The sequence below is a fragment of the Ranitomeya variabilis genome, chromosome 1, assembly GCF_051348905.1.
Source record: "Ranitomeya variabilis isolate aRanVar5 chromosome 1, aRanVar5.hap1, whole genome shotgun sequence".
Classification (NCBI taxonomy): domain Eukaryota; kingdom Metazoa; phylum Chordata; class Amphibia; order Anura; family Dendrobatidae; genus Ranitomeya; species Ranitomeya variabilis.
The window spans coordinates 683,522,123-683,539,138 of NC_135232.1; the positions used below are offsets into that span (position 1 = coordinate 683,522,123).

The window sequence follows — 17,016 nt, forward strand, 5'->3', positions numbered from 1 at the left end:
AATTGGGGAGTTTCCACTGTCCAGGCACATCAGGGGCTCTCCAAGCGCGACATGGCGTCCAATCTCAATTCCAGCCAATTCTGCGTTGAAAAAGTAAAACAGTGCTCCTTCCCTTCCGAGCTCTCCCGTGTGCCCAAAAAGGGGTTTACCCCAACATATGTGTTATCAGCGTACTCGGGACAAATTGAACAACAACTTCTGGGGTCCAAGTTCTCTTGTTATCCTTAGGAAAATAAAAATTTGGGGGGCTAAAAATCATTTTTGTGGGAAAAAAAAGATGTTTTATTTTCACGGCTCTGCGTTATAAACTGTAGTGAAACACTTGGGGGTTCAAAGTTCTCACAACACATCTAGATAAGTTCCTTGGGAGGTCTAGTTTCCAATATGGGGTCACTTGTGGGGGGTTTGTACTGTTTGGGTACATCAGGGGCTCTGCAAATGCAACGTGACGCCTGCAGACCAATCCATTTAAGGCTGCATTCCAAATGGCGCTCCTTCCCTTCCGAGCTCTGTCATGCACCCAAACAGTGGTTCCCCCCCACATATGGGGTATCAGCGTACTCAGGACAAATTGGAAAACAAATTTTGGGGTCCAATTTATTCTGTTACCCTTGTAAAAATACAAAGCTGGGGGCTAAAAAATCATTTTTGAGAGAAAAAAAAAATTATTTTCACGGCTCTGCGTTATAATCTGTAGTGAAACACTTGGGGGTTCAAAGCTCTCAAAACACATCTAGATAAGTTCCTTAGGGGGTCTACTTTCCAAAATGGTGTCACTTGTAGGGAGTTTCAATGTTTAGGCACATCAGGGGCTCTCCAAACGCAACATGGCGTCCCATCTCAATTCCAGTCAATTTTGCATTGAAAAGTCAAATGGCGCTCCTTCCCTTCCAAGCTCTGCCATGCGCCCAAACAATGGTTTACACCCACATATGGGGTATCATCGTACTCAGGACAAATTGCACAACATTTTTTGGGGTCCAATTTCTTCTCTTACCCTTGGGAAAATAAAAAATTGGGGGCAAAAAGATCATTTTTGTGAAAAAATATGATTTTTTATTTTTACGGCTCTGCATTATAAACTTCTGTGAAGCACTTGGTGGGTCAAAGTGCTCACCACACATCTAGATAAGTTCCTTAGGGGGTCTAATTTCCAAAATGGTGTCACTTGTAGGGAGTTTCAATGTTTAGGCACATCAGGGGCTCTCCAAACGCAACATGGCGTCCCATCTCAATTCCAGTCAATTTTGCATTGAAAAGTCAAATGGCGCTCCTTCCCTTCCAAGCTCTGCCATGCGCCCAAACAATGGTTTACACCCACATATGGGGTATCAGCGTACTCAGGACAAATTGTACAACAACTTTGGGGGTCCATTTTCTCCTGTTACCCTTGGTAAAATAAAACAAATTGGAGCTGAAATAAATTTTGTGTGAAAAAAAGTTAAATGTTCATTTTTATTTAAACATTCCAAAAATTCCTGTGAAACACCTGAAGGGTTAATAAACTTCTTGAATGTGGTTTTGAGCACCTTGAGGGGTGCAGTTTTTAGAATGGTGTCACACTTGAGTATTTTCTATCATATAGACCCCTCAAAATGACTTCAAATGAGATGTGGTCCCTAAAAAAAAATGGTGTTGTAAAAATGAGAAATTGCTGGTCAACTTTTAACCCTTATAACTCCGTCACAAAAAAAAATTTTGGTTCCAAAATTGTACTGATGTAAAGTAGACATGTGGGAAATGTTACTTAAGTATTTTGCGTGACATATGTCTGTGATTTAAGGGCATAAAAATTAAAAGTTGGAAAATTGCAAAATTTTCAAAATTTTAGCCAAATTTCCCTTTTTTTCACAAATAAACGCAGGTAATATCGAAGAAATGTTACCACTATCATGAAATAAAATATGTCACGAGAAAACAATGTCAGAATCGCCAAGATCCGTCAAAGCGTTCCAGAGTTATAGCCTCATAAAGGGACAGTGGTCAGAATTGTAAAAATTGGCCCGGTCATTAACGTGCAAACCACCCTTGGGGGTGAAGGGGTTAAGCCTTGTTTGCCAGAGGGATCAAATACTTATTTCTCACTGCAAAATGAAAAGAAATTTATATAATTTATACAATGTGATTTTCTGGATTTTATTTGTGATATTCTGTATCTCAATGTTAAAATTAATCTACCCTTAAAATTATAGACTGTTCATATTTCTGTCAGTGGGCAAACTTACAAAATCAGCAAGGGATCAAGTACTTATTTCCCCCACTGTATATACAAGAGTCCCCAAAGGCCCAAACATTTAGGTCAAAGAATAAGGGAAGTGAGACAGTATAAGGAGATGGAGACTGAAGGCTAACTGGCTCTATATACGTACATATGTCCTTGAATTAAAGATAATACATAGTAATACTCAGGCAAAATGCTATGTGTTAAACTGATGCATATAGAATGTCTGCAGATAAATCACCAGGGTCTCCATAATACCAGCAGGTGAAATGACAGACACAATCTGTGCGTGATGTAAACCACGTGACGCAAAAAACATGGCCTGAAAAGTACCTAATTTAATAGTTGCAGCATAGTCCTGATGTGTTTTCCCTCATCTTTTAGTAGGCCCAGGGGTTCATCACGTGCTCCAATGAGTACACCAGCTCCCCAGGCTGCCAGTAAGGTGAAGGGCCGTTGCATTATCCGATGTAAGGTGGGCTCACACTGCCGAGAGCAATGGCAGCGTATGCTAGTGTAATGCTGCTTATCGGCTGGTTTAAACCCTTGCTTAGTTCCCTTTTATGATCACTCCTCTGCTGTACCATCGCTATTATTATCTCTCTGCTTTGACACACTACATTTATTATCCCTCCCAGTACTGTCATCACTGTGCATATTCTCCCTGTACTGTGACATCACTGTGTGGATTCTCCCTGTACTGACATCACTGTGTGTATTCTCCCTATACTGACATCACTGTGTGTATTCTCCCTGTACTGTGACATCACTGTTTGTATTATCCCTGTACTGTGACATCACTGTGTGTATTATCCCTGTACTGTGACATCACTGTGTGTATTCTCCCTGTACTGTGACATCACTGTGTGTATTCTCCCTGTACTGTGACATCACTGTGTGTATTCTCCCTGTACTGTGACATCACTGTTTGTATTATCACTGTACTGTGACATCACTGTGTGTATTATCCCTGTACTGTGACATCACTGTGTATTATCCCTGTACTGTGACATCACTGTGTGTATTATCCCTGAACTGTGACATCACTGTGTGTATTCTCCCTGTACTGTGACATCACTGTGTGTGTTATCAATGTACTGTGACATCACTGTGTGTATTCTCCCTGTACTGTGACATCACTGTGTGTATTCTCCCTGTACTGTGACATCACTGTGTGTATTCTCCCTGTACTGTGACATCACTGTGTGTATTCTCCCTGTACTGTGACATCACTGTGTGTATTCTCCCTGTACTGTGATATCACTGTGTGTATTCTCCCTGTACTGTGACATCACTGTGTGTATTCTCCCTGTACTGTGACATCACTGTTTGTATTATCCCTGTACTGTGACATCACTGTGTGTATTATCCATGTACTGTGACATCACTGTGTGTATTATCCCTGTACTGTGACATCACTGTGTGTATTCTCCCTGTACTGTGACATCACTGTGTGTATTCTCCCTGTACTGTGACATCACTGTGTGTATTCTCCCTGTACTGTGACATCACTGTGTGTATTCTCCCTGTACTGTGACATCACTGTTTGTATTATCACTGTACTGTGACATCACTGTGTGTATTATCCCTGTACTGTGACATCGCTATGTGGATTCTCTCTGTACCGTGACATTGCTGTATGTATTCTCCCTGTACTGTGACATCGCTATGTGTATTCTCCCAGTACTGTGATTGACATCACTATTAGTGATGAGCAAGTATACTCATTGCTCGGGTGGTCTCTGAGTATTTGTTAGTGTTCGGAGATTTAGCTTTCATCACCTCAGCTGAATGATTTACAGCTACCAGCCAGGCTAAGAACATGTGGGGGTAGCCAGATTGCTAGGGAATCCCCACATGTAATCAAGCTGGCTAGTAGCTGTAAATCATTCAGCTGCGGCGAAGAAAACTAAATCTCCGAGCACTAAAAAATACTCGGAGGACACCCGAGCAACAAGTATACTCACTCATCACTAATCACTATGTGTATTCTCTCTGTACTGTGACATCGCTGTATGGATTCTCCTTGTTCTTTGACATCACTATGTGTATTTTCCCTGTACAGTGACATCATTATGTGGATTCTCCCTGTACTGTGACATCACAAAGTGGATTCTCCTTGTACTGTGACATTGCTGTGTGGATTCTCCCTGTACTGTGACATCGCAATGTGGATTCTCCCTGTACTATGACATCACTATATGGATTTTTCCTGTACTGTGACATCACTGTGTGGATTCTACCTGTACAGTGACATCACTATGTGGATTCTACCTGTACAGTGACATCACTGTGTATTTTCTCTGTACTGTGACATCGCTGTGTGTCTTCTTGTGCTGGGACATCACTGTGATTAGATTCCCCCTCCACTGTCATCATTATGTTGGTTCTCCCTGTACATTGGCATCACTATGTGTATTCTTCCTGTACTGTGACATTGCTGAGTGGATTCTCCCTGTGCTGTGGCATCACTATGTGGATTCTCCCTATACTGTGACATCACTATGTGGATTCTCCCTGTACTGTGACATCACTATGTGGATTCTCCCTGTACAGTGACATCACTATGTGGATTCTCTCTGTACTGTGACATCACTGTGATTGGATTCTCCCTTTGTGTGACATCACTATGTGTATTCTTAAAGGGAACCTGTCACCTGAATTTGGCGGGACAAGTTTTGGGTCATATGGGCAGGGTTTTCGGGTGTTTGATTCACCCTTTCCTTACCCGCTGGCTGCATGCTGGCCGCAATATTGGATTGAAGTTCATTCTCTGTCCTCCGGAGTACACGCCTGCGCAAGGCAATATTGCCTTGTGCAGGTGTGTACTACGGAGGACACAGCATGAACAATCCAATATTGCGGCCAGCATGGAGCCAGCGGGTAAGGAAAGGGTGAATCAAACACCCGAAAACCCCGCCCATATGACCCAAAACTGGTCCCGCCAAATTCAGGTGACAGGTTCCCTTTAACGTACACTGACGTCACTGTGTATTTTCCCTGAACAGTGACAAGACTATGTGGATTCTCACTGTACTGTGACATCACAAAGTGGATTCTACCTGTACAGTGACATCACTATGTGGATTCACCCTGTACTGTGACATCACTGCATGTATTCTCCCTGTACTGTGACATCACTGTGATTGGATTCTCCCTGTGCTGTGACATCGCTATGTGTATTCTTCCTGTACTGTGACATCACTGTGATTGGATTCTCCCTGTGCTGTGACATCGCTATGTGTATTCTTCCTGTACAGTGACATCACTGTATGTATTCTCCCTGTACTGTGACATCACTGTGTGTATTCTCCCTGTACTGTGACATCACTGTGTGGATTCTCCCTGTACAGTGACATCACTATGTGGATTCTCTCTGTACTGTGACATCACTGTGATTGGATTCTCCCTATACGGAGACATCACTGTGTTTTTCTTTTTTTTTTTAACTGTAAAATTTATTAAAGTTTCATCAATTTTAAACAAATAAAGAAGAGTCAAGACTAGGTTTTACAATGCAAAGCAAAGAAAATAAGGAGAATATCAGTGACTCTCCAACCACACACAGGAGAAACCTAAACAATTTATCAAACATATAACTTTAATTTGTACGAACATAAAGACAAGATACAGTCCATAAGGGAAGGAAGGGAAGAAAGCAAATATCAGAATAAGGGAGAGTCCAGCATACAAGTAGAGAGTCAGTCAGTTCTCTGCGCCCAGAAGTAATCCCAAGGAGCCCAGACCGAACTTTTCAGAATATTTTCCCACGCTCGAGTTCATATGAGTTCATCCAGCAGGGGGCGCGTCACCGCGACTCGAGGTAACTACAGTACGTTCCCTGCATTCCATTCATTCACCAAGTTTACAGTCAGGAGCACAGCTGCATTAGCAGAGCTCCTGGGTGTAAAATGATTTAACCCCTTCAGATGGATTTACAGTGTGGGACAAGACTGTAACGACGGAAGGTATGGAATATTGTTGTTTGTTTTTTTTAACTTTATTTCACGTGACAAGGGTCTTCAGGTGGATTAAGAGTATAATAAAATATTAAAACAACATGTGTCTTTATTTCATTAAGATACTTTTTAATAATGTGTGTGTTTTATTAACCATTGCGTACTATTGGATTAATAATGGACAGGCGTCTTATTGACACCTCTCCATTATTAACCTGGCTTAATGTCACCTTACAATGGCAAGGTGACATTAACCCTTCATTACCCCATATCCCACTGCTACAGGGGAGTGGGAAGAGAGAGGCTAAGTGCCGGAATAGGCGCCTTTTCTGGGGTGGCTAGGGGCAGATGTTTTTGGCCGGGGGGGGGTGCCAATAACCATGGTCCCTCTCTAGGCTATTAATATCTGCCCTCAGTCACTGGCTTTACCACTCTGGCGGAGAAAATTGCGCGGGAGCCCACGCCAGTTTTTTCCGGGATTTAACCCTTTAATTTAATAGCTAGAGCCCCCAAATTTTACACAGAGACACTTGTTACATTAGTAAAGAGGAATATGTAATAAAATAAGGGATATGAAATATGAAATGGTTTACTGTATGTAAACCATGTCTCATATCCTGTCAGGTTAGGAAGGAGATGGCAAAAGCCGGCAATTGAATTACTGGCTTTTCTGCTATCTAGCGCTGAATTAAATATAAATTTATATACAGTATGTGTCTCACTGATATATATATAATATATATATATATATATATATATATATATATATATATATATATATATATATATATACACTGTATATATGTTTTTAAGAATATTTGAGCCGATGGATCCGTGATATGTCCATTTTGCAAGCCTGCGAGAAAAAAACGCCGTACGGATGCCATAAGAATGGCACACGGATAAATTTGTGCGTAAAAATCGCATCCTCGCATTGAATACGGAACAGTGTTTTGGGACAATTACTGCATATTACGGCCGTAAAAAACGGACCGTATTTTCATATGCCTAGTGTGACGTCGGCCATACCTGGTGCCCTTATTTATGTTGTGGCTGCCTCTTATTTCCTGCTCTGTGGCCGTTTCTTGTTGCATTGGCATGGGAAACGCTGTAGAAAAAATACATCAAGCCTCCCCTGCCCATCATGTGCCGTAAATTGGACCAGTTTTGATGATGGCATCTGGTATGCTGATCATAAAATCAGAAATGTAAAGTCAAATTTCATGCTGGGAGTGGGGGTTCACTTTGGGTTTATAATAATAAATAAAAATAGGTGCATTTTTATAATTGGCATGTGGCCCTCTCATCATTATTAAGGAAAGATCGTATATGTACAAGTGATGGGCTATCCATTGATGGAGTCAAGATCCTCATCTGACACCCCTCATAATGTGTTATATTGACTTCTTTTAATTCCCAGGAACCATGCGGGACGGGCGACTGCTTAGGCATTTTACAAGAAAACGACAGAAAGCAATGAGGAGAAGGGTGCACCAAGTGAATGGACACAAGTTTATGGCAACTTATCTACGTCAACCAACATACTGCTCACACTGTAAAGATTTTATTTGGTAAGTGCGGCAGAAATGCGAGCTGGCCCAATATGCCGTATACCATATATACATTTCTGGAGGGGAAATATTTATTTCCATGGAGGGTACGCTCTAGTAGGAAATGGCGAAAAAGAGATGGTGTAATGTACAATATTAATCTTAGCCCCATGCCTACTACTGGACATTGAGCTGTTACATCATGCCGGTGCTTGGCAGCCTCATGGTATGCTGATTTGCTTCATCTTGTGTGCAGTGTACTGTTTCAGTGCAACTAAAATAGGAAAAAAAAACTACTTTTTAACCATCTAAATTAAAAATTCCCTACTGTTTTGTGTTTACATCTACTATGCAGACCTATGCGTCTCCTTGGTAACAGGCAACAAACAAACCCTGTGTAGTCTAATTCTGTAGCAGTCGTTCTCCCTTCAATATGTCCTTTAGTTTTTACTAATAATCTGAATGTATGTTGCAAAGGATTAGGGTGGTCTGTAATCATGGAGACACACAGGTCTGCACATGTGGACATAGCTTGTCATTGGTAGACCTATGTGAATATCGTCTAACAATGATGTCATGTTCTCGTTCTTATAATATGCCATTATTATATTACAGGGGAGTGTTTGGCAAGCAGGGATACCAGTGCCAAGGTAATGTAACTTCCAGCACATTTCGCTTTAATATAACATTCGAAGAATGCTGATTTAATGGGCTGTGATCTAGAAAGTTGGTCAAACATGAGCAGTGGTCTAAAACGAAAGCTGGATCTACATTTTTAGATGGCTGTCGGCCAAATGCTTGTTCAGCTAACAACTCTTTTTCTTCCTGGGTCTGCAGAGTCTTCAGGTGTTTCCACTGGGCAGAGGAGAGAAAGTCACTGCCAGACATCTGTCATTGTCTTTTTCACCTAAAAACAAAACAATTGGGTGGTGAAAATCTAACAGTTGGTCTTTGTCGGGGGAGCTTTGGGAAGCCCACCATACACATCAGATCATCAGCCATTCCCACAAAAATCAGTGAGCTCATTAGCTTTTATCTAAGAGGAAAAAATCTGAGTTCTCTCACCAGGTGGTAGGTACAGAGTCCAGTAGGAAGAAAATGAACTAATAGTCTTCATTGTGTTGAGAGCACATTTTCATTGTGTTGAAAAGGAAGGATGCAGTCAGTCTACTGGATCCAGACTCTTAAATGGAGTTTGTCACCTCCAAAGTGCAAATTAAATGGCTTAAACATTTACTTTATAGAGGGCACTTTTTCTTTTAAAATGGTCTTTTGGCTCAATCTCAAGCCATGGCAACCTAATGGATGAGCGATCTGTGGGAAGATAGATCTTGTGCAGGCCTATGCGGGTCCACCAGGGTCTTCTCCGCAGTTATCTTGATAGGATCAAACCATCGGGTTGCTGGTCTTCCTCCTTGTTCCTTCTACTCTTCCACCATGATGTCCTTCTCCAATGATTGCTCTCTTCTTATGATGTGTCCAATGTCCCTATACTAATCATACCTGGCATATACATTTTAACATTATATTTGCAGAATAAAATCTTCCTTTTTTATAATATACAGATGAGGGTGCTTCAGCACACACTTTGCGTGGTCTATCACTTGGTGAACCGTTACGCCCTACAATTTGTATTTTACACCCAGTCGGACATACACAGGAACGTGTGGATATTCTGTGTTCTCTATGAGAGACGTTACTGGATTCCTCTGGCAGTGACTTACCTTTGGGACGCCAAAAGCATAGCCTGTAGACAGTCTAATGCGCAGGACCTTTCTCTGCCCTGACATCAGCTGTTGGGGGAAAGTCATGAGGCTCTATACGTATTAACCTGTTGGGTGATCCCATTGACAAATGCAGGGTTTGGCCAACTTTATTCTAATGTGTATGGGGGGTCTTTAAGGAATTGTTGGGGGACTTTCTACACTGTAGCTTCTTATCAACAGGAAATGCCATAAATGAGAGTCCCAACAGTATCTCAAGAACAGTACCTCTAGAAATGAACAAGTGGCCCCAACAGGCGTTTTTCTCTATTCATTTTTTCAGGCATGACAAAAATACAGATGTGCCATGAAAGTCTGAGATGGATGGCTCGTTAACAGCAATCTATATAATGTTTAGATTGGTATGATCATACCTTTGATAGGGTAGTATAAATTAATAATGAGAATAATGCTTATACACAGTTATGACAAACTTGTTGGGCAGCTCCTTTGGCATAGATCACCGTACGGATCATTTCCTTGTTTGCAGTTTTTTTTTGTGTGCTCGCTAACGACTGTTGCTGGATAAACAAATCATATATGGAAATCAGTGGGTAAAATATGTGTGCATTGTGCAAGGAACAAGGTTGTCAGGGACAGACATTAGCACATATGCAAACACGGCGGTGATAACTGGCCTTCTAGCCAAGGTCGCTGGGTTTAATCCTATAGATTTTGTTACCAATAGATTCTGTCAACAACAAACAGCCAATGGTGAACATAGAAGAAAAGGGGCTCCACAATAAAAACCAAACTAGGGTAAGAACCATTATGGTTTTGGGTTTCAGCACCAAGGATCAAATGCTCCTCTTCCGCCTTGCGTGACCTCTGGGGCCATTTCACTAGACTGAGGTTTGCTAAAGATGCATCCGCACCAGGCAGAGTCCTCCTCTTTGTCTTACAGGATTAGCCCCCTTGGTAGCCACTTTGCTTCTATGATACATCTACCATCACAGATAGGGTGGGATAGTTTTCTGAGATGCTATGTGGACAGTGAGTGTATTGGCTGGAGACCTGGAGGTCCCTTTGGCTCATATGAGAAGACCAGGGTACCCTGTTGGACATTTTGCAAGTGACACAACTATATATGTAGAGTGACTGTCTAAATGGGACAACCTTTTTAAGTTGTTCTTCAGCAGCTAGGGCACAGTACAATATTATACACAAGAAACACATGTAGACCTACCAAAACTGATTGGTTGCAGCGATCACAGTTCTTTGATGTCATTGCTGCAGGAAGTAAAGACCAGCAGGAACAGGGCAATGACCGAACAGGAGAGATTGCATATTGCTTTTTTATTATTTACCCTATTTTGAGCCTTTCATAAAAAAAGAAAAAGTTTTATCCTCCAAACCGCCACTTTAATGACATGCATTTTTCTTTCACTGTATAAACCCAAGCTGCTGCACAACCTCTTTAAACATAAATATTTAGCTTCTTGTCGATCCTTGAGTCTTTAATCATGTGGTGTGTTTTTTATGAGCTGTAATCTATGCATTTATATTTGTACAGGATGCCTATGCAACATCTTATACTCTTATAGAATGGATATATGCTATTTTTTGTTTGTCTCATTAGCAGACACAGAACCATGGGATAGCCTGCTGCCACCTGGAGGCTGCCACTATTATTGCATTTAAATTAAATTGGCTCCTCCCCAGCAGACTGTACTTTGCCTGCTGGAGTGAGGCTTCCTCAGTTCTTTGTAGTGTCGGTTGGAGGCAAGGTCTATCTCAGACCTGTCTTAGGTTAGGCGATTATAATTTTACTTTTGTTTTCAGATTGATGTCTCAGGGTAGCAGAGTGTAATTGTGGACTCTGTTTCACCCATGTGGCAGTGGAGAGTACAGACTGTAATTGTTCAGTCCATACCCTCTAGTGTCAGTGTGGTCGGACCAATGTAGCTTGACACTGTCTAGTCAGTTACTGGGGCGGAGGTCCATAATCCAACTAGCTCTTGCCCAACGCGCCACATAGCGCATTTGTGCATGGAGCAGAAACTAAAGGGATCTGGATCTTCAGGATAGGTGAGTATAACCCTGTCATGAGCCTTTCTCTCCCACCACAACTCACCACGGACCTCTATGACATCTGAGGAAAATATGGCCCATCCTGCCTTAGGTCATGATTTAGCGCAGTCTGTAGCCAAACGTAAGCACGTGGCTACATCCTTTTCTTGCCATGAGGAATTTACCAAGTTTTACAGAGAGCGTCAGAAAACCCAGGCAAATGCTTTCAAAAGTGTAGTCTTGCAGAGGTGTTATATCCCTTTCCAGCAGAGCTGGTGGCCTCTTGGTCGCCTCCACCGGTGGTTGACATTCCGGTGTCTCGCTTATATAAGGTGATCACTCTACCTCTTGCAGGAGTTGTGGCACATAAAGACCTCACAGATAGATGCATAGAATCTGTGGCTAGGTCCACTTTTGAAGCAGTAGATTTTGCCCTTTGCCAAGCGGTTTCTGCCACTTGGGTCTCCAAGGCGGTGACAGCATGGGCTAAGCATTTGCGACAAAGTGTTTTCGGCTGGTTCCAAGGATATGGAATTAGCCGAGATAGTTGATCAGGTTGCACAGGCAGGGAAGTATCTCTGCTCAGCATCCTTGGATGCGGCTGAGTGCTCGGCCCAGGTGGCAAGCAATTGCGTGGCGATTCACCGCATGCAGTGGCTTAAGGTGTGGAGGGCCGACCTAGCTTCAAAAAGATTTCTGACAGGACTACAATTCCAGGGGTTTCACTTATTTGGAACCATGCTAGATAAGGTAATTTTGGAAGCTGCACCCTGCTTCATCAATCCAGGGCCATCCATCCTTTTCAGAAGCGTGGGACCTTGTATGTTTGTTCCTTTCGTCAGTTTCCAGTACTGGTTGAGTCGGGTCAGCAGGTTAGACTGTAGGTCTCTCAGAAGCCTAGGAGAGCTACCATTAGACCAACATCACCCGCCAGATACCCTTCTGGATCAGGATCTAGGCCCTCCGGGTCAAGAGGCAACAGGAAGGTCTATGGCTGAATGGCGGCCCCCACTTGGGGATTCTTCCCGGGTGGATGGCCGCCTCTTCCTTTTTCAGGAGGTATGGCATGGGACAATAAGCAATGTTTGGGTCAAGGAGGTCATCTCTTCGATAATTCACCGAAAAAAGGACTATAAATCAATAAAAACATCACTGAAAGAGAAAAATCAGCCATACTTGCAATACCATATCCAGACAAAACTGCACAACAGGAATGCAGTAGGCAGGGCCGGTTTTAGACAAATTGGGGTCCTAGGCAAAATTCAAAGTGGGGCCCCTATGTCCATATAAGACACGTACATGTTACACCGATATCTGTGTCACCAGTGTTTTCAATCAGTGTGCCATCCATGTGCCATCCGTGTTTTTCCGGTATGGATAATGGAAATGAAATTACAAAGCTTCTCATATACTTTCCATGTTAAACACGGACGGCACACGTACAGCACAAGTACATCACACGTACGGCACACGTATGGCTCACGGACGGCATGTTTACACGGACTCATAGACTTGTATTGGCCCTTGTCATCTGTGCTGCTGGGAAAACATGGACATGAGTGCAGCACCGTAGGTCAAATAGGGCACACGTGTCATCTGTGAAAAACATGATAAGTTGTGTGAAGGGGGCTGTACAGTCACATAATAGAAAACAGCAGAATTACCATCTTTTTCTACATCCTACCTCACTAACAGCAGAATAAAAAGCGATTAATAAAAAGTGCTACATGTCCCCCAAACTACTCTGCTAAATCCCCTCCGGCTCCGTTGCTGATGGTTCGGGGTCCCTGATAGTTATTATTCACTTTGCCGCTATAATATAAGGTGCAGCCACAAGACCCCTGCAGTCCAGTGCTAAGTCTGGCGGAGACCCCCGTTGCCACAAGACCCCTGCAGCCCAGTGCTGAGACTGGCAGAGACCCCCGGAGCATCAGTGCTGGAGCCGCGGGGGATTTATCATTTCATGCTAATTATTTTTACATTCTCAGAGAACCCCTGTAGTGTCTGTTCACACCCACCATTTTTGCTGCGGATTGATCTACAGTTTTGGCAGGAAATATTCAGCATTTGTGCAGCCTTTTCACTTGCATTTTTGTGTCCCATTCATTTGAATAGGGAAAAAAACACTGAAAGACGACAGCAACAGATTTATTTAAAAAAAAGTGTCTTCTGGCCACTGTCCGTGTCTGGCAGAACGCATCGGGAGCAGTAAAGAAAGTGTGGACAGGCCCTAATATAAGACACAGGCATCAGGCATACCTTATTTTTCATATTATAAGACGCACTTTTTCCTCAAAATTTTTTGGGGAAAATGGGGGTGCGTCTTATAATGCAGATATACCTTACCAGCTGTGGTGGAGCAGGGTCCAGGGTCTCTGCAGGCTGGAATGAAGGGGTGATCGCACGTGCGGTCCACCGCTGCGGATGTTCAGTGCTGCGGGGGCTCTGCCGACATTTTGTGAAGGGCCAGAGCCCCTGCAGTTGCATGGTTTCTTATGGGGTGGACTCGGGGAAAATGGCTGCCGGGGGCAGCGCATGAGCAGATGGAGATCTCGGCACTAAGATCTTGGGAGATGAGATTTCAGCGCTGAGATCTCATCTCCCGAGATCTTAGTGCTGAGATCTCCATCTGTGCATGCGCCACCCCTGGCAGCTATTTTCCCAGGAGTCCACCCCATAGGAAACCATGCCATGCAACTGGGGCGGCACGGTGGCTTAGTGGCTAGCACTGCAGCCTTGCAGCACTGAGGTCCTGGGTTCAAATCCCACCAAGGACAACATCTGCAAAGCATTTGTATGTTCTCCCAGTGTTTGCATGGGTTTTCTCTGGGTACTCCTGTTTCCTCCCACATTCCAAAGACAGGGAATTTAGATTGAGATTTAGATAATGAGCCCCATTGGGGACAGTGCCACTAATGTCTGTAAAGCACTGTGGAATTAATAGCGTTATATAAATGAGTAAAAATAAATAAATAAACTGCAGGGGTTCTGGCCTTTCACAAAATGCCTGCAGCAACGCTCTACTCTTTCCTCCTGCAGCAGCGACACTGGGACCCCACTTCACCGCAGCCACCACCCCCGGTAAGCAATCTATCTATATAATCGTCTAAGGGTTACTTCTGTCTGTCTGTAACGGAAATCAGGCACAGTCCGGCCGCGAATTGGCCCCTACTTTCGTCCAGTCAATGCCCACTCCCTACTCCCCTCCAGTCAGTTCCAGTGTGTCGCCCCTTCCCGGACCAACTTTTTACTATTGATGCTGCCTATGCAGCATCAATAGTAAAAAGATATAATGTTAAAAAAAAAAAATCATGCTATTCTCACCTTCCGTTGCCTCCGCAGCTTTCCCACTCCTCCCGTTGCTCTCGGCAGCTTCCGTTCCCAGAGATGCATTGCGAAATTACCCAGATGACGCAGCGGTCTCGTAATTTTGCAATGCATTACTGGGAACGGAAGCTGCCGGCTGCAGCGCGAGGAGCGGGACAGCTTTGGTGGACGACGGAAGGTGAGGATATAATTATTTTTTATTTTAATTCTTTTTTTCGCAGGGATATGGTGCCCACACTGCTGTGTACTACGTGGGCTGTGCTATATACTACGTGGGCTGTGCTATATACCACGTGGCCTGTGTTATATAATACTTGGGCTGTGCTATATACCACGTGGGCTGTTATATACTACGTGGCTGCTATATACTACGTGGCTGCTAGATATTACATGGCTGCTATATATTACGTGGCTGCTATATACTACGTGGCTGTGTTATATACTACTTGGCTGTCTGTGTTATATGCTACGTAGCTGCTATATACTACATCGCTGTGCTATATACTACGTGGCTGTGCTATATACTACGTGGTTGCTATATATTACGTGGCTGCTATATACTACGTGACAGCTATATACTATGTGGCTGTCTGTGTTATATACTACATGGCTGCTATATATTACGTCACTGTACTATATACTACATGGGCTGTGTTATATACTACGTGGCTGCTATATACTACATCGCTATGCTATATACTACGTGCCTGTGCTATATACTACGTGGCTGTGCAATATACTACATGGCTGTGCTATATACTGCGTGGGCTGTGTTATATACTACATCGCTGTGCTATATACTACGTGCCTGTGCTATAAACTACGTGGCTGTGCAATATACTACGCAGCTGTACTATATACTGCGTGGGCTGTGTTATATACTACGTGGCTGTGTTATATACTACGTGGCTGTGTTATATTCTACGTGGCTGTGCTATATACTACGTGGCTGTGCTATATACTACGTGGCTGCTATATACTACGTGGCTGTGCTATATACTACGCGGCCGGCCGCGACCAATCAGCAATATTGCCGCGGGATTTAAACACCGCTTCCGTGATTAGTAGTTCCCGGCCAACCTCGACCAATCAGCGAAATGCAGTCCTGCCGCGAATTGGTGCGGGATTTCAACAGCGCTTCGCTGGCTGCGATCAATCAGCGATATTGGCACGGAATTTAACCCCCACTCACAGCGCGACGTACATACATACATATTCTAGAATACCCGATACGTTAGAATCGTGGCACCATCTAGTAAGCAATAAGACGCATGGATTATAAGAAGCACGACCATTTTATTAAAAAAAAGTTTTTTTTCCTATTTTTCTCCTCAAAATTTGGAGTACATCTTATAATCCGGAGCATTTTATAATCCGCAAAATACATTAAATTACTGATTCCTATTAGGCTATGTGCCCACGTTGCAGAAATGCTGCGGAAATGTCCGCAGCATTTCCGCAACTCCCTGCTGCGGGTAAAACGCATGCGGAATTTGTATGCGTTTTGCAAGTGTTTTTAGCTTGCAGAATGCTTGCGTTTTCCAAGCGAATTGAAGCATCGCTTGGAACAGTGATTGACAGGTCGGTCACACTTGTCAAGCATAGTGCTTGACAACTGTGATCAACTTTTTACTATTGATGCAGCATAGCCACATGCGTAAAGTGAGTATTTCAATGCAATCCTATGGCAGCGGAATCGCCGCGATTCCGCAGAAATAATGAACATGCTGCGGATTTTACCGCTATGCGATTTTGCAGTGGGAAAATCCGCAGCATGGGCACAGCAACTGCGGAATCCCATAGGATTGCATGGAAATGCGGTTTTAAGTGTTTTTCAGCATTTCTGCTGTGGCAAAAAACGCTGCAGAAACACACAAAAAACGCAACGTGGGCACACAGCCTTATAGCGACACTACAGTTACAGAACTATATACTGTATGCAGCACAGATACACACTATACGTGTACACACATATAGACTTTATAAATATAGAAACACACACTATATAAAGTATATACACACAGAAACATTGTTTATATACAGTATATACAGTATGCTCACATACTTGTATAGTTTATATATTTACACAATATACTGCACACATGCAGTATACAAATATAGTACACATACTGTACTATACTGTATGTGTGTGTGTATATAATATATACACTCGCTGGCCACTTTAT

At 43.1% G+C, this 17,016-nt stretch overlaps 1 protein-coding gene across 2 annotated transcripts in view; it reads left to right on the top strand.

Annotated features, from left to right (window-relative positions):
* Positions 1-17,016, top strand: part of PRKCH (protein kinase C eta) — a 200,214-nt gene that overhangs the window by 81,734 nt on the left and 101,464 nt on the right. For both annotated transcript variants that reach the window (XM_077265566.1, XM_077265574.1), the window contains exons 3-4: positions 7,601-7,751; positions 8,346-8,380. In XM_077265566.1, coding sequence (XP_077121681.1) covers positions 7,601-7,751; positions 8,346-8,380 — 186 coding nt within the window. The remainder of the gene's footprint in view (positions 1-7,600; positions 7,752-8,345; positions 8,381-17,016) is intronic.